An 18,934-nucleotide genomic window follows, 5' to 3' on the forward strand; every position below is an offset into this window, starting at 1 on the left:
GGTCTCTGGAGACACAGGAATACACAGAACATAGCCCACGGCTCCAGGACCTTAAGAGTTTTGTGGTGGGAAGTGACCTGTGATGGAATAGTCCAAGGGTTGTGGGTATACACAGAGGTCTGCACAGGCCTCCGGGGCAGGGGGAGGGGGCGGAGCACGGCCGAGGGGATGCCTCCCTCAACATCAGACGCTCCAGAGATGGTGTCCTGAAGGCAATGCTTGGGCTTATCAAGAAGAAACACTGGAAGCAGTGAGTTATAGTACAAAGGCAAAGAGAGAAAGAAAAAAAGCAGCAGCCGTGGGGTTGCCGCTGATGGCTGCGCCTGAGGTCCTGAGCTTGCGCTGAAGCGGCAGGTGGAAGGGAGGAGCCTCCAGGCGGTGGTCCGGTTGGGACGCACGAGGAGCGCGCACATGACCCCACCTCCGTCCAGCACTGGAGGAGCTTCGGAGGAAGATGAACACTTTGGAGATGGACAGGGGCGCCGATGAAGACCTGCTCTGTGTGTGTGGGGGGGGGGGAGGGGGGTGTGCTCCTGATGAAGGGTTTAGGGGAGAGTAGGAGGAGGCTAGAGCCCTGTGATTTGGGGATGCGGCGGCGCCCAGAGCGCGGAGTGGCACCTGCCACACTCACAGGAAGTACCAGAGGAAACCTGGACTCTCCTCGCCGCCCGTCGTGCTCACAGACTCCTTGGGCACCAGCCCGGTGGGTGTTCTTGTTCATGTGCAGAGGAAACACGCTTTCATTGTTTTAAGTCAGCAAAATATATTTAGTTTCAAAGGAAGAAAGATGGAGGTGGCGTGGAGTGGGAGAGAGACGCTGCATATTCTGCTTGCCTAGGAGGCAGCCTGGCCCAGGGCTCAGTCACCCAGGCGCTGACCACGCTCAGGGCTGGAAGTGACCCACAGGAGCAGGTGGCCAATTTCCTGCCAAACCACAGGCAGGACCGGTCTCTCATTTTTATGCAAACGTGCAAGACCTACTTTATCCCATGAAAAAAATCTTGGAGACCGAGGTGCAGTTTTGAATTAAAACTCTTATTTCTCTTAAATATGAAGTTGTCAGCTCCTTTATCTCTTCCTGTTTAAAAAAAAAAAAACAGCTTGGATTATTTATTTGTGTCATTTTAAAAGGTGAAAGATGGTTTGGTTGGAGAAACAGGCCTCTGTTCTCACCACATGATAGTGTTTTTCATATCCGTCACTTCCTTCAGAATAGTTACTGGCAGATCTGCAAATTGGTTCATATTATTCGGGTATTTATAATAATATCCTTGTCCTCCTGTTGATTCTTTCCACTTAGTGTCACTAAACTGTTATTAAAACTTCCATGTTGAATTTGCCTATCACTGGAATAAGCAAGATGATGTTTTTAAAAGTCAGCTTCACATCAAGTTTTATGACAAGTACTAATTTTAGTATCTCCCACTACTGACATATTATCAATTTTCAAAAACCTGTGTATATCACGATATTATTTCCTTGCATTTCACGTCAATCCAGTTCAACACAGCATAATTTATCCATCTCTCCCTCTCTATTGGGACACGGTCCTAAGTGCTGGGGATGAAGGAAGGGGGGTGATTTAGGCTCTCTGTCCTGGATTGGTTCACAGACTTCAGAGCGCTGCACTCACCATTCAGGAGTTCACAGTGGGAGGTGCCCCTTCCTTCCCTCCCCCCTCCCTCCTTCCTCCCTCCCTTCCTTCTCTCCTCCCCCTTCCCACCTTCCTTCCCCCTCCCTTCCTTCCTTTCTACCTTCTTTCCTTCTTTCCTTCCTCCCTCCCTCTCTTCCTCCCTCCCTTCCTTCCCACCTTCCCCCTTCCCTCCTTCCTTCCTTCCCAAAGCAGGCTTTTGGGGGGCCAGTAAGCATTACAATGCACGCACCCTTTAAAAAATGTTTTTCTATGTTTTCATAGTTTAGCTGCTGTTCCATATTTAGCCTCTGGTTAATGTCTAGGAAATTGTAGCTTTAACAGAGAGCAGGGAGGGGACTCAGGGAGAAGGAGGGCAGGAGAGTCATTTATAATTTATCAAGGTAGTGGTGCCGGCTCATAGTTTATGACTGATAAACAGTTTTGAAAACAAAAAGTGAGTGTCCTGGGACCCTCCTGAGTCAGGTGGTCCTGTGAAAGGCTGAGGTGGAGGAGCTTGGTCAGCAGTGGGCTTGAAGCTGGGTTTTGCCAGATGCCTTTGAAGGGGGAGGGAGAGGAGGGGCTTTCCAGAAAGCTGGGCAGCCCATCCAAAGGAAAGGAGGCAGTGTCAGGGGTGTGCCAGGGAAAGCATGCAGGTGACTGGAGCTCTTGGTGTGATGAGGCCCATGGTTATGAGGTGGTTTGTCAGATTCTCAAGGGTGTGCGTGTTGTGGACGCGAGTCAGTGGGAGGAGGCAGAAGGAGTCTGAAGGTGGGGACTTTGGGGTTCCAGGTGTATTTCTATAGAAAACAAGTAGGAAGAAGGCTGAAGTTTGCTTTCCTTTCCTTTCCATGTTGTATTTCTGGACAATCTGCTTTGAAAATTAACAGGTTCCAGATGAGAGCTGAGAAAACACAACAACAATCAATTTTAGTTCTTTTTCTGAGAAGAAAAAAAGGATTATTTCCTCTTCAGGATTCATTTGTGCCAAGGAAGGGCTGGTCAACTTGGGAATGCAGAACCATTTCAGATGGGTGTCCATTCCCATAGCTGACCAGTACGTGTAATCTCAATTTCCTGTCCTGTGGCTCCTGGTTACCTTGTTCATGTGAGGTTTTAGTTCTTACTGATGGGATGGGTGGATGTTACTTGATTGTTGGCCATGGTGTGATTTACCGCAGATCATTTCAGTTTGGTTTTGAGAGTTTTAAAGTCCTTCGTATTTTTAACTGAAGGAAAAACACAAGAAAAACAAAGGTGGAGGTCCTGAGGGCATGTTTGATTTAAAGGGGTCAACTGGGAACCTTTTGCTCTGAGCCTTTTACCTCCAGCCCCAAGTAGGCATCTAGTTGTGCCCCTCAGTCATGCCCGGTAGTGCTGTCCCAGCTGGGAGCTGTGTTCTGCCAGCAGAGAAGTGGCCCCATGATGGCTCAGGAGTCTGCAAAATCCTTGTAACTCATCCCATGTGTTATTTAAGCACTTTGATTGAACCAGCTTCTAGTAACATTAAATCACACCTGACATAATTCCTTTTCTCTAATGGGAAGTTGAGGCTTGGGGTGTTGGTGGATTTGTCCAACGCAAGTCTATTGGGACTCACATTTTGATTTCCTCCTAGTTGCCATCAAGTAGGAGTCAAGCTATGAGGTTCAATGTTTGCTAAAGATACACATTTTCTTCCTATCATATATAAGTTTAATAAACATATTTCCACCCCTGGAAATCTGACCAAAGCTTCCTAGAGCCTCTTGGGGTGATTTAAAATTTGCATTGTATCCATTTGTAAGGAAAAAAAAAAGGTTAAAACCTGAAGTTTAATTTCAGATATCTTTTTCTTCCCAGAGCGGGTCCCTGGAGCATAATTTCATTGTGGCAGAAAAGGTTCATGATTTGAGAAACTCTCTTGTTTCTTGCCTCTTCCTGGATGCTGAAGTGAAAATTATTACCCACATATTCTTTTTCCAGCAGATGCTTTCCTCCCATCTCTTTTGAATACTGTTGTTGTAGCCGTGTCTTTATGTGAGCCAGATTGAACAGTGCAGAGTAGTGTGTTTAGCGAAAACTATTGAACATTTACACTGCTAGTCGGATATGACAGCTTTACTCACATCTCTCCATCTCTAAGGGCAGTGGAAGTCTAGCCTTTCATTCCTTTATTCATTCACACCAGCATGTGTGTTTGTGATGTCAGAGGTCCTCTGATACTCTGATGGGTTCCTGAAGATGCAGAAAAGGCACAGCCTTGCTCTTAAAGGGCTTATGGTCCAATCAAGAAGGTGACATGTTTATAAGGTCACATGGAGCCAAGTCATAAGAGTGATGGGGCAAAATGTGAGGAGTATTGAGAAATGGAAGAGATTACTTTTTCTTAGATTAGATTTTTTTTTTGTCTTTATCATTTTAGGGCTGCACCTGTGACATATGGAGCTTCCTAGGCTAGGGGTCGAATTGGAGCTACAGCTGCCGGCCTACACCACAGCCACAGCAACATGGGATCAGAGCTGCGTCTGTGACCTACACCACAGCTCATGACAATGCCGGATCCTTAACCCACTGATGGAGGCCAGGGATCAAACCTGCATCCTCATGGATACTAGTCAGGTTTGTTAACCACTGAGCCATGATGGGAACTCCCTGATTTTATTTTAAAATATGAAATATATACATTTTATGAGAAAATTTAACATTATTTGATAAAAAGCTACTGTCCTTCTTCTGTCAGACCCTATTCCCAGAGGTTGACAGTCTGATATACTCTTACAGATGTTTTCTTTGTGCCAAAGAGGGCTGGTGGAGTGAGGGGTTAAGAGCCATCCTGACTGGGGTTATCTCCCAGCTTCAACTTTACCTTGCACAAGTTACATATCCTTTGTGACCCTTAGTTTCCTGAAAATGGGGATATCATAAATACCTCATAGACCTGTCATATTGCATACAGTTTTGTAACCTAGGTTTTGGCTGGTTGTTTGGTGAAAATCTTTCAATGTCCACCCCCATGAGTAGCAACCATTCTTGGTGACTATTGCACAGAGTTCCTGGTGTGGCAGTCCTTACTAAATTATTCTCTTATTGCTAGACACATGTGCTTTTTATTCAGGGAAGATTATGTTTTATCAGGTGACAAGGGCATTCTCTGGGAAGAGACAGACGATGAGTGAGTCTTTTGCTCAGGGATACTTCGGGATCTGGGATCTGGGATGCACTTTGGGGCAGAGGGCATTGCAGGTTGGCAAAGAAAGAGGCAGAGATTTATTTACTCTTTCAGTAAATGCTTACTGAATGCTTGCTATGTTTAGAAATGGGAATAGATACTGCAAATAGAGTGATGTATGGAGGGAGTCTGTTCTGAGGTGGCCTGGGGCATGGTGACACGCCTCTGGGGAATGGCTGATGGGGGTTTGGGTAGAAGAGGTGTTTGTCTCAGGAGGCGCGTTGTTGTCTGAGGTGTTCCGGGGGACAGGACAGGAGTGGAAGGGTCCTGCAGCCTCCTGGTCCCTGTGAAAATTGACAGAGTAACCTAGCAACGGCATTTGTGGAGGTGACCCAGTGATGGCATTTGTGGAGGTGACTACAGAACTTGGATATGGCCCATCCAGCTTAGCCTCCAGTGGACTCATGAGTCATGTCATGTCTGCTTTTTAGAGATAGACCAGGATGCCAAAACAGGCTCACTTTGGGGACTTTGGGGACAGTTCTGACACGTTATGGGTCACCTAGTAAATCCAGGGTGTGGTGATGGGTCAGGAAAAGAGACACGTCATTTCTGCCTGGAAATTTAGGAGATTCAAGACTTCTTTATATATTGACCAGAAATCACACTCTCTCAGATCAAGGCTGTGAACTGATGAAAACCCCTATTGTCACATTCCTGGAATAATTAATTCTTCAAGTAGAGTATCCCACCAGTGATCTTAAAACTACCTTAATTTTACAAGGCAGGAAGATGTGGTGTGTATTGAGAGAAGGGAATTGAGAGAGAGCAGGAGGCAGCAGCCAGGCATGGGATGCGGCTGGGGTGGGGGGGTGGATTCCTGAAAGTCCCTATAGATTGTCCCCTGCAGGGAGTGTGTGGCATTCCCCTCTATACCCAGTTACATGGACTTTGAGGGTGATTTGCATTCACAATGATGAGGAAAGGACTAAATGCACATCAAAGGCTCTGAGTCTGAGTTAGGCTCCAGCAGGAGACGTGGTGGAGAAGCAGATTTTGAGGCGTAAGTCCAATTCATCTCGATTTTGGACGTTGTTCTGGGAGCAGGGATTTCACACTGTGGACAGAGGCTGTTCCTCATTACTGCAGTATCAAAAGCATAGACCCCAGACTCAGTCGAGGGCTGAATTCATGCCATAAAAGGGGTGTCTACTTCTCTGGCACCAGAATTGTTTGAAGGCAGTAGTAATGGTTCTGTACATGTCAGGGAAGGGGGTGTTCCCAGGAAGCAGCAAGCAGGATGTCCGAAGAAGTTTATCGACATAAAACAGTCATTTTTCATCACTTTTCAGCCATATTCGTTGTTAAGATACTGTGTTGGGCAGCATCGTGTGCCGAGGATACAAGAAATAGGACCTCCTCGTCGGTAGCTGAACTGACTTCTTTTCAAGCTAATGCACACACCAGTCCAGGGCAGATGCTGCCAAGAATAATATAGAATATTCTGAAGCCTACAGTGAAAGCCTACAGGAAAAAAAAAAAAATCTCATTTCACTGCATTCTTGAAAGAAGGAAACGGTGGTAGGCAGCAAGTTAATCCTGTTATTAAAAAGCCACGCCACTTGCATGAAGCCTGCATATCGAGCTTCTCCAGCCCTTGCATCTCAAACTGCTCAGGGACCTGCACGTGGAGGCACTTGAACATCAGGGGACAGAACGGCTTTGCAGCTGATTTCTCTTGTTTTTAAAATGAAATTAGCATTCATTCTCCACTTGAAACACAGTCCAGTAAGCCAAAACCAATTTATTTCAGTTGAATGGCGAGAACTCCCTAATATTAGGTCTGTGAGGCCGTCAGGTTCAATGATTCATCCACATAGTTTAGACGTACCGATAGCGACATAAATGGAGAGATCACTTTCCAAATTTGAAATCTTGGTGCAGCTTATGGACGGTAAACTTGTGAATCAGGCTTGGCATTAAAAATCTAAGTAAGCAGCACTTTACAAAGTTCCAATAAAGGAACGTTGCTTTATTATTAGGGTCCTAAGCTCTTTGCAGGTTTTTGACAGGCCCAGTGATGTAAAAATCCAATTGCAGTGGATTTTTAAGACAGTAGTAGAATTTGTATATATTAGAAAGATAAGCTAACTTTGGGGAAAATTACAACAAAGTAGTGTTGATTAAAAAATAAGATATTTTTATATAGGGGTTGAGGAGTGGGAGGTACAAACTGTTGGGTGTCATACAGGCTCGTGGATGAATTGTACCACACAGGGAATATAGCCAATATTTTGTAATAACTCTGAATGGTAGGTAACCTTTAAACATTATGTAAAAATTAAAAATTAAAAAATAAAATATAGAGTTAATAAAGGCAGAGTTAATTAAGAATCAAACAGTGGAATTCAAAAGAGTATAAAGTTAAACCTGAGTGATAATAAGCTCTCTAACTTTAAAAATTTTTGGAGGAAAATAAGTTTTAAATTCTTAAAGATTAATGGTCTTTATAGATTAAGGATAAATTGCAGTTAATAAACAAACTAAAAGATGAATCTGTATTCTGCTTGTAACAGACTAGTAGAGAGGTATAGTGATCCAGTTATAATTTGTTGACTTACATAAAAATGAGTTGAGACTAAGTTAAAAGGTGCCTTCCTGGCATGAGAATAAATGTGTATACGAAGGCTGGTGAGTGACAGGAAATCAGTAAACACCGTGACACAGATCTGTGTAATTCTGTGTCCCAGTCCACAAACGCTAACTTTCCTCTTTGAGAGAGAAAATAAGCTACTATGATTGGTGGGTGAAGAAACAATTTTAATGCTTATTTTTCTCTGCATGCAGGAGTCCATCCTAATTTCTTATTCATCACAGTAGTAAGAGTCAAGTTTTATTTTGAAGAAGCTTAGGAGCTGTGGAAAATGCAGGGCTCTGCACACTCAGAATGAAATAGATCTAATTTCTTTTCTTTCTTGTCTTTTTGCCTTTTCTAGTGCCGCTCCCACGGCATATGGAGGTTCCCAGGCTAGGGGTCGAATCGGAGCTGTAGCCGCCGGTCTACGCCAGAGCCACAGCAACACGGGATCTGAGCTGCATCTGCCTCCTACACCACAGCTCATGGCAACGCCGGATCCTTAACCCACTGAGCAAGGCCAGGGATCAAACCCGAAACCTCATGGTTCATAGTCAGATTTGTTAACCACTGAGCCACGATGTTAACTCCAGATCTAATTTCTAATATAAGTGTTCAGACAGCTTAAAGAAGAATGCATTTGTGCAAAAGTTTTCGTTTCCTCATTGCAATCACGAGAGAATCTGTGCTGTTGCTCTCTGGATCAGGTCACCTGGTCAAATTTGAGCATAGGATTTGCATTTTAAATATGACAGCTTTCTATGGGTAAACTTGTAAAGTGGGGAATAACATATTAAAAGATGGTTTTAAAGGAGGAAAGAATTAGCACTCTATTCTTTCTTTAAATTTTTTTTTCTGCAAACTATAATCAACAAGATGAGTTTAGAAAACTTGGTTAAACTTTGAATACTGTTACTAATATTCAATCAAATATATATTAAATTCATTAAAATAGAAAAGAGAACCCTACCTGTTCAAAATAATTAAAAAGGCAACAAGTTTTTAAACTCACATGGCTATGATTTTAGTGATGATCTGGTTCAACTCATATTTTACAGATTGTACCCCAGGCTATTTTGAATAAAAGTAGAAAACTCAGATGAAAGCCTTTTATCCTTTACAAATAAGATGCTTTCATCTTCTTTTTCCTGAGACTGGCTTACAGATTTTAGTCAGCTGAGTAGTGGTTCTGATTTTCGGCTAATGCAGTTTGATTCTGAGTTGTTTTCCCTGTAAAAATCTTGTTTCCCTTGAGGCTTTACTCTAAAATTACATTCCTTTAACCAACTTCCATAAGGAAATCAATGTCCAATATATTTCTTTTCTCCCAGCTTCACGGAGATGTAATTGACATCTAACATTATATGAGTTTATATATGGGTTTGATACATTTATATATTGCCAAATGCTCACCTCTGCAGCATCGCTAACACCTCCACTATGTAATTACTGTTTTCTTTATGTGATGAGAGATTTCTGTCTCTTGAAGTCTGAGAAACATATAACTGATAAGTTCAGTGTTTTACTGATGAGCTACCTGGCACAAAGGTAAGGCTCACTTCTCTCTGGATAAACACAGGGTGTTAACATATAGGGACTGTCTCTCTCTGGGAGAGTGTGGTGTCTTTGTATTTGGAGACTGTTTCTGTTAGCCTGTGTCACACCCGTGAACCCCTCATGAGCATAGAGCAGGCGCTTTGTGGTAAGAGTGATTGTGTGGGCGGATGTCTGGGTCTCTGAACTACAGTAAGGGGACGCTTTCTGGAAGAATGAATTTTTGCAGCTTTCTGAGGGAGGCCCTTGGGATCAGACCTCCAGGGGATGTGAAGGTCAGAGATACAGGATGCAGGAAGACAGTGATCCTGTCTTAGGGCTCGCTGTCCTAAAGCATCCCAACTTGAGACATTTACAAGTTTAACAGGATGTGAAACACAGGAGTATGTCATGGGAGGACTTCTCCACAAAGAGACAAAAATAAGGTGACTTGGCAGCCTTTTCCTGTGTCTCATTTCTTTGCTAGTTTTCCTTCCTTAGGAAAAACTCTGCAATTGTTGAGTTCTTGCCCTGCTGCATTGTGTGTGCTCTGCAGCTGTTTCTCCTGTCGTTACTGTTTTTTTTCTAAAATCACCACAGTTTTGAGAAGATAGCCTTTGAAAGGCCATCAATTGCTTCAGAGTAGAGCAGGAAAATAGTAAAAGTATAAACACACCAAACAATTCTAGAAGTCCATTCGGACGGCGCTCTGTTGTCTCTGGGTACTGAAGTTGCTTATTCTGAGTCATGTATATCTACTGCTCTGGCCACTGTTAAAATAAACAAAGCATCTTGAGGCCACAAAGAGCATTTAGAGTATACTTAGTTGAGATAGAGGTCCTAAACATTTAAAGCAGGCCATTCGAGGTGAGGGGCTGCCTTAGCCTTGCTAAACAGTGGGGAGGAAGGAGAGGAACTATTATGCTAAAAACTTAGTTCTAAGGGCACTTATCTTTAATAACAACCGAAGATTATTACCTTCGACTCTTGTGAACGTTTAAATGTTCACAAACCCCTTTGTGATGATGTCATACGTGGGAACGAGCACACATGTCCTGCAACACAAGTATTTTTATAAATGTTAGGCAGCCATCCATAACAGGTCACATGTGCAAGAGGTTTTTCCCCTTTCTATGTTGATTAAACTCTTAAGTAGTCAAAAATCACATCTATCATTTCTCCTACTTGGAGGGTTGTTCTTAAGCTGTATATCAATTTTGACCTTTAGAAAATGAAATTTGTTAATGAGACCAGTGCCATTGTTTACAATTCAAATGGCAGTGCTCATGTGTATAATGTCCTTTACCTGATAATTTGTCATCTCGAAGTTTCTCATTTTGAGCCCTGTGGGCTCGGCAAGGTCTTTTGTTTGGAACATTTCTGGTGTCATCCTTTGAGGGAAACATTCGTGTGATTTTAGATGGTTAAAACCAGGTAGGAATAGTGGAAAAGATAGTGCATTCTTAGCTAAAGCAAATTGTCTTTCTCCTTTGAACACTGACCTGAAATTATACCATTAACAGTAAAATCCTTGAGGCAGAGGACAGGGCCCAGGTGCCTGGACACTGGTGAGAGGTGTGGGTGCCAGAATCTGAAAAGTCTTCACTGGAGTTCCCATCGTGGTGCAGTGGTTAATGAATCCGACTAGGAACCATGAGGTTGTGGGTTCGATCCCTGGCCTTGCTCAGTCCTCAGCTGAGGATCCGGTGTTGCCGTGAGCTGTGGTGTAGGTTGCAGACTGCGTTGCTGTGGCTGTGGTAAAGGCCGGCAGCTGTAGCTCCGATTCGACCCCTAGCCTGGGAACCTCTATATGCTGCAGGAGTGGCCCTATAAAAGGTAGAAAGACAAAAAAAAAAGAAAAAAAAGAAAAATCTTCATGAAGAGCAGTGGGTGTGCTCTGGAGACCCCAAGTCCTCGACAAAGACAGCCTCACTGCATAAAGGAGCATTGCTGTTTGCCTTCAGTGGCTATTCTAGCTCGAATGTGCCTTTTTGACAAGTTCAAAGGCATATTTTGCCCTAGCCGGGTAACTCTCTTAGATATGGCATTCAGAGTCCCTGGAAGCTCGAGGTGGCAACTTCACATGTAAAGCAGAGAATTCAGCAATTAGGCCACTGTCATCAATCACACTGGGTAATTTCAGACAAAAATAAAGGAAGGTGGAATTTTAGAAGTGGCTTGATTTTTAAAATTTTTTTTTAAGTTTGGGTATTAGTTTTCTATTGCTGCATACAAACTACCCAAACATTTAGCAGCTTCAAGCAACAAAGGCGACCTCAGAATTCCTGAGATAATGGTGTCAAGCCCGGCCATAGAGAGAGCATTTGGCAAATATCTTTCTTCTCTTTTCTTTCCTTTCAGTCCCATCTCTTTTTCCATCCATAGCCTTTGAGCCTGAATGTCTTAAACCCTCATGCTGTCACCCCACATTTCTGTAGCAGTTAACTTGCCCAGCTTAATTTGTGACTTTTTCCGCACCTGCCTTCATTTAAGTGTGCTAGCACTGCCTTCTTGCTTAATGATAAGAGCAGGGCACGCATCTTTGTTCCCTGTTTCTTATGCTCAGCGTGTTGATGGCACACCAGGGATGCCTCGTCTTGACTTCCTAATTGACGGTCTGCTCTGGCAACAGTGGCACATGATGGGGGGACACTGGGTGATGTGTGATGCTGCGTGATGAAGGGGATGTGGAGGGATGGGGAAGACACCACATGATGGGAAAGCCTTGTGGTGCAGGGATGGCGAGTGATGGGGGGATGCTGTGTGGCACTCCGATGGCCCGAGGTCACCGTTGCTAACCCTCTCACCTTCTCTCTCCCTCCCAGCCTGTGCGTTCCGGTACAATGGGCTCTCCTTCGTCTACCTCATCTACCTCCTGCTCATCCCTCTGTTCTCAGAACCAACTAAAGCCACCATGCAAGGTAAGAGACTTGTGCTCCTCTGAACCACACTGCCATCTGGGGTGCCCTGGGGGGCATCTTTATCCGGTGGGGTGAGAGAGACACAGGTGTGGGGGTGGGGGTCAACATCTCGGCAGTAGGGCTGTGTGGAACTTGATGGTGACCGATTTTTGTCATGTACCCAGCATTTTCCCCATACAGGTTCCCTGGCGGGCTTGGGTTTGTAGGTTTGCAGATCTGGAAGGGTTTCCCTAGTTAAGAGGAAGTCAGTGTGTTGTCATGAAAATGAAGCACATGGGGTGAGGCCAGTGGCCCAGATTTGCATGTTCTGTCTGCTGGGGAGAAGATGTATGGTCGTGGAGAGGAGGCAGAGGAAGGGCTTCGGTCTGTGACCCCTAAAGCAGGACACCTGGGGAGGACGGGGGCAGTCGTGGGTCAATCATGCCTTAGCTGAGACCTGTCACGTCAAGTGTTTGAGTTTTTGTTTCTCGGGTGTGTTACCGCAAAACTCGAGAGCCGTTTCTCATTGCTGTACAAGACCTCGAAGGCGTAGAAAGAGATAGTGGCTCTATTTTCTGAGGCTCTGATGAGGAAGCCTGGCGTAGTTTGTAAATTTATGTATTTGAAGTTCTTCCATAAGGATAATAATTAAACCACACCGAAGTACGTTAATAAATCATTTTCCAAGGAGTTCCCATTGTGGCGCAATGGTTAACGAATCTGACTAGGAACCATGAGGTTGCAGGTTCGATCCCTGGCCTTGCTCAGTGGGTTAAGGATCCGGCGTTGCCGTGAGCTGTGGTGTAGGTTGCAGACGCGACTCGGATCTCGTGTTGCTGTGGCTCTGGTGTAGGCCGGCGGCTATAGCTCCTATTAGACCCCTAGCCTGGGAACCTCCATATGCTGAGGGAGAGGCCCAAGAAATGGCAAAAAGAAAAAACAACAAACAAACAAACAAAAAAACAAAAACAATGCCATCCTAAGAAATAAGGAGTGTCCCACGCCTTAGCTGAGAGTGATGGCCATATGTTTATGGGAGGAGCAGGGCAGTTGGGTCTGGCCCAGCCTGCACCTTGGCCTGGGAATGGCCCTCGCTCCATGCTGCCGCCTCGTGCTGGCGACTCTTCAGGAAAAGGAATGAAGACTTTGTGTAAACAGAGCAGCAGATAATGACTTGTTTTTCCCATCCTCCCCCAACTGTTGAACTGAGCATGCGTATTTTCATTCATCCAAAGGGTTATCACGGCAGATGCTAAGTTGAGTTTCCTGCCTTAGGAGGAATCTAAAATAAATAGCTCTTCTAAGTCCCTCAAATCCCTAATACACAAAGTTAAGAAGGGCTAGAGAAATGTGAGTTTATACAAATCCTTATCAGACCAAAAATATGTTGTTTATGGGACCCCACCCACCCCAGCTTCATTCCTAGAGGTCAACATAAACAAAGATATTTCAACAGAGTAGCTTCTGGCCTCAGAACCAAGATGCTAACATATAGGCGATTCCTATTTCAGGGCTGGGAGCTCATGTTTCAAAGAAAGAAGGTTTTGTACACGTTTAGAATAAGGCGCTTTGAAAGTGAGTACCTCTGTATCCTCAGATTATAGATAGATAGCTTTCTTGTCAGGGTGTCTCCTTGTTTTATCTGGAAACCAGGTTGCTGGGGTTTCCCTTCATACTACGTGATGATGCCTGGCTTTGCCTTCTTCCCAGACTCCCCAGCCCTGCTCTGCCTGGTCGTCTCTACAGGGTTGGGACTTGCCACTTTGTCAGTATGCGTGACAGTGGCCCATTGTCTGTGCCTGGAGCCCAGGGACTGACATGGTCAGGAAACTCACAGGTGAAAGGTGAGGTCAGAGGCGGAGAGCAGCTCCTGTGTATAAAGAAACATCCTGAGTCACCAAAGCATCACCAGGTCAGAGCACAGACAGCATCATGGCACACTGCCCTACCACCCTCTCAGCTCAGAGGGAGCCCACAGGCACCTTTCCAGTTTGAATGGGGGCAGCTTTGGGTCCTGTGATCCCTCCTCCCTGCGTTTCAGCACCAAGAGGCATGGCTGGGACCTCATCACCTCATTTATTTGCTTTTATGGAGACACAGAGGGAGGAATACCCCAGAGGGTCTTTGTGAACACATAGGTCTCGTGCACGGTCTGGGGTTTCTGGTGGGGGTGGTCTGCGGCCAGGCCACGTGGTCCAGTATGGTACCGATGTGGCTTCCACGCACATGGTGATGAGCCTGGGTGGGGGCAGCTGTGCAGCTCTGCATGGGGACCTGGGGGTCAGACACACTCAGGCCTTTGAAGTTCCTGTCTGCACTCGTTTCTCAGGAGTGGGTGGGAATGTGCAGACTCACCTGAGAGAACCACAGGGTGTCTCTCCACCTACTGGTGCATAGCCTCTCCCCCCACGCCTAACACCATGTGCACGTGTACACACACTCACACACACACACACTTAGGGCTCGAAGGACAGGCACCGTGCCTCAGCCAGTGCAGTTCTGTCCCCTCCTCTTTGTCCTTGGATTTCTCAGGCAGGAGTCAGGTGTGGGTGTAGCCGGTCCCCCAGCCCAGGGTGGTCTCAGTGATGCCTCTCTCCCAGGCTTGGAGATCAACTCTCCGCTTCCCTGACATTCTCTTTCACATCCTCCGTGGGGTAAGGACCCTCCAGTTGAAAATAGACATCCTTTGGAGAAGGAGGGATGGTTTGCCCCAAAGTCTTGGCCCCTTGGCCGTTCAAGGTCTCACCTGACACTGAGCCTGAGTCCCACTTTAAAGTAGTCATTTACTGAGTCCCTTCTGTTACATAACTTACTGCTATATTTCCAGAACCCAGAACAGAGTCTGGTGCAGAGCAAGCAGTCAATGAACTGCTCTGGTGCAGAGCAAGGAGTAAACGCATGCATGCATTCCTGGAGTCTAGAGTTGTAGAAGCATTTAGGAATGCAGCTCTAGTCCTGGGCTCCCCCAGTCTCCACAATAGTGATTATCACAGGGCAGTTCCTTGTAAACACCTGTCTGGGGACAGAAGCTCAGGGTATCATAGACCGTGGGCTTTTGCTATTTTAGATTTATCTGAGATCAGAGGATTATGAGTAATTGAAGAAATCAAAACGTTTCATGCCTTTCCTTACCACGTCAGGCATTTTATTGAAGTGTACGATATGTAGGAACGGAAATAATGTTTTCTTGCTGTTCACTCAGTCGTGTGCTCTGCATTTAAATTGCATCTTCACTCCATTAAATAGTAACTAATATACAATTAACTTCAGATGGCCCAGTATTCCAAGTGGATGAGGTATTGCGTTCTCTAACCAGATGCATATGAAGTTCCCTGTATCTTAGGTGTATTGGCCAGCGTGGGGGGAGAGTGGCCATGTTGTTTGGATGGAATGTAGGTAGTAAAACATCTGAGATTTCAAGGAAGGTCACAGAAAGTGCTCCGTGTACACTGGCTAATGACAGGATGACTTACTTCGAAGTAACTATTGCTTTGAACATTAGCGTAAGCTAGAATTAGCGACCTCATAGCTGGTCCTAACTTCAACATTCTTCCTAGTGCCCTTCAAATATTGGCTAAGAAGTACATGATTTCCAGGGTTTGTTTCTTTCTTCTCCTTCTCCTTCCTCTTCCTCTTCCTCTTCTTCTTCACTTTAGGGCCACACCTGCAGCTTATGGAAGTTTCCAGGCAAGGGGTCAAATCGGAACTTTAGCTGCCAGCCTACACCAGAGCCACAACATTGCGGGATCCGAGCCACGTCTGCAGCCTACACCACAGCTCATGGCAACGCCAGATCCTTGACCCACTGGGCAAGACCAGGGATCAAATATGCATCCTCATGGATCCTGGTCAGGTTTGTTAACTGCTGAGCCACTAAGGGAACTCCTGTGACTTCCAGGGTTTCTTTTTAAATAATATTTACACTAAGTAACCTGTTACTAGAGAGCCAGTGGCACTGCCCACTAAATATGAATTATTGTTTACAGGCATCAATTAATTTAATTTCTACAATGACCTTTTGAGGAAGCCACTGTTATTATTAAAAACTATCATCAGAAATCCTCATGTTACAGGCATAGCCTGAGTTCCAGGCGGGGTAAGGACATGCCCCAGGACACACAGGTGATGTGTGGGTGGCCTCGCTCTTAACCGGTGCATTGCCTGACTGATGCCCAGGACAGAACAAAGTCCTTGGGACTTGCAAGGGAGGAGGGATCCCCTAGTCACTTAATAAGTACTTGTTGGCTGATAGATTCCCTGGCCCTGGGCACAAGGGCCTAGAGAGATAATATGGTTATGTTTAAGGGAGGTATTTTCATTTGTATTGGTGCAGATTGATGACATGGGTGTATATTATACAGCAAATACATCTTATTAAGTGTGACTCTTTATTTCTTTCAACAAATGTTAATTGAAAAAAATCCCCTTCACAAAACCCTATGTTTGCATTTGGGGAGGGTAAAACATGGTTCTTCGCTGGCACGGCCTTGCAGATGCTTTGGCTCTTATGTATCTCATTGAGTGGAGCTTTTTCAAAGGGACACCATTGACTTATTCCAGTGATGCTGTCATTTCTTTAACAGACCTCAAATTACACCTTGGCAGTTTCCCCAAGGGTTTGCCTTAAGTGGGCTCAATGGTGGCGAAGCATCGTCCTTTCCAGGTGGGTCTGATCCAATAGCATTTAATGGGGGATGAAATTAATCATGTCAATCTTAGGAAAAAGAAAAAAAAGAAGAAGGACAAAACCCAGAGTATTTGGTATAAAACAAAGTGTCTGAAGGTCACTCCTTATTGTAAATGAGGAGGATTAAGAGTTATTGGAGTGGGAGCACCACGGATGATGCCCACGAATGACACACACAGAACAGCTTGCGATGATGTGGGTGTGTGTGGATGGAGGGATATACATGTTCTGGGATGTCAGACTCGATGAGATGCTGGAACATCTGAAAGGAAGTATTGATCAGCCAGATCTACCCTGGAGTCTTGACTACAAGATGCCACCAGCATCTCCATGTGTCATGGGGCCCCTGTCCTAAGGAAGCTGGGATACTGTCCATTTCCTGCACCTGGTGAGCCATTCTTAGATTTGACTCTGTAAATGCTGAGTCCCGAGTCTTTTTCAGTTGGTGACCACAGAAAGTTTTATGTCCTTCCGTGCACTTTCCATAAAGGATAGCTCTGCATTATTGGTAATTGTTCATGATCTGGGGTGCGAGACACACATCTGACCACAGTGCGGAGACTGTGATTTGCCAGAAAGCACATGTCTCCTTGCTTGGTCCCACCAGCAACCTGTCTTCATTCAGGTGCCCTCCCGCAGGCTACATGGATGAGGGATCTGCTACGTTCTTTTGGGCAGAGTCATTCACTTAGGGGGGATGCTGGATGCTGGAGAAGGAATTCTCCAGATTGCAAGGCTACCACACTTGCTAGGCAATACTAGCAGCTGACCTACAGCAAAGGTATCTTAGAAACACCATCATCCATTCAGTTCACATGTGAAATGTTTATGTCACACACACACACACACACACACACACGCACACACGGAATGGGGATAAGGGTGATCTAAGGTGCGTCATTATTTCTCAGGCAAAGTGTCTTCTAGTTCAAGGACCCATGCTCATCGAGAGCCTCCTCTGACGATGGACCACAGCAAATGGGTGAGAACATGGCTCGTAGCAGCAGAGGAAAGAGAAGGACTCTGGGTGCCTGTGTGGGCACCTTGCACCCCTCCTCTTCAGTCACAGAGGCCAGCTCCTCCTGGAGTAGGTGAAACACAGATGGGGGTCCAGCCTGAGGCAGGCAGGCTCCATGGGAAAACAAAAGGACCAGACTTCCAGGATTTGCCCTCACCATACTTTTCAGTGTGTGGTTTTTGTGCTTTCTCCTCTGTTAGGAAAGGAGTGAGTCTCTCAGTATCTTTTTTTCCCTCCTACTTAACCTTTGTGTGGTTTTTGTGCTTTCTCCTCTGTTAGGAAAGGAGTGAGTCTCTCAGTATCTTTTTTTCCCTCCTACTTAACCTTCCTGTGTTATTTTGAGCAAGGTAGCAATTCCCCCGCTATATTCGCTTGTGTTTACACTTGAAAGTTATTATGGATGTAGTTTTTCTCGTCATGGGGATCTCTTTCAACATTTGGGGGGATGGAATTAGAAAGGGAGCAGTAAAGGAGAGGGTTCATGGTGCTTTGGGGATAGTTGTGAACAGGTTAAGTTCACTTTTGTAAACTATTGCCAAAGTTACTCTAAGATGATGGTGAAAAATGTTTTATTCTATCCAGCTCTGAACAAGGGTCCTAGTTTTGGAGGGAATTGTAATTATCGTAGAATAGTGTGTGTGTGTGTGTGTGTGTAATATAATCACCAGAGGGACTTACCCTAAGGTTCTAACCCAGGATGCACTTTATCAGAATCACTACAGGCACCCTGAGAAAAGACAAATGATGCTCCATTTGCCTACATGAAGAGGGAGAGAGGTCTGTAACTTGTAAAGACGTGTTTAGACGTTAGAGAGGAAATAGTAGCAGATATTTTAAACTGCTTGCATCTGGTTTTTGTTAAAAACACTGTTAGTCTTTATACCATTAGGCTTATTATTACTATGTTTTATGATGTCATAATAAAGCAAAAGGCAAGAAAATGTTTAATTGAGTGAATTAGTTGGGGTAAGTATTTTATTACCAATATCAGCTCAAAACCAAATGGAATGCTAACAAAATTAGATGCTTGCTTCTTGAATTTTTGAATACATTAATTGTAGGTCTTTAGGTTATTTTATCTGTCTTTTGGGGGGATGGTTGTTTTGAATTTTGGCAAACCCTATTCCATGAGACAGGGACTTTCAGGCAACATACATAATTCTCAGCACAGGAAACATTGGGTCACATTATTATATGACTAAGGAGAGGTTTTCAGAAGTTCTGAACTTTTTGCTATTTTTGGCTTTGATAAACTGAATCTGCAGTGAGGCCTGACCTGTTATCCAGATGCCTCTGTCATGACAAGGAGGTGGGGTTTGATATCAGTTTGCTGATTCATTCTTCAGATTACTCTTCTTTTGTGTATTCATTGGGCAAACC

At 44.9% G+C, this 18,934-nt stretch overlaps 1 protein-coding gene across 18 annotated transcripts in view; it reads left to right on the forward strand.

Annotated features, from left to right (window-relative positions):
* PIEZO2 (piezo type mechanosensitive ion channel component 2) overlaps positions 1-18,934 on the forward strand; it is a 303,672-nt gene that overhangs the window by 48,895 nt on the left and 235,843 nt on the right. For all 18 annotated transcript variants that reach the window (XR_014807528.1, XR_014807530.1, XR_014807531.1 and 15 more), the window contains exon 2: positions 11,775-11,870. Coding sequence is in view for 12 of the 18 variants with exons in the window: in XM_084964032.1 (XP_084820158.1) it covers positions 11,775-11,870 (96 nt within the window). In the remaining 6 variants the exon portion in view is untranslated. The remainder of the gene's footprint in view (positions 1-11,774; positions 11,871-18,934) is intronic.

The sequence above is a fragment of the Sus scrofa genome, chromosome 6 (genome assembly GCF_054392235.1).
Source record: "Sus scrofa isolate SSC_HxYL_T2T_F1_AM1 chromosome 6, Sscrofa_HxYL_maternal_Yorkshire_Landrace_v2.0, whole genome shotgun sequence".
NCBI lineage: Eukaryota > Metazoa > Chordata > Mammalia > Artiodactyla > Suidae > Sus > Sus scrofa.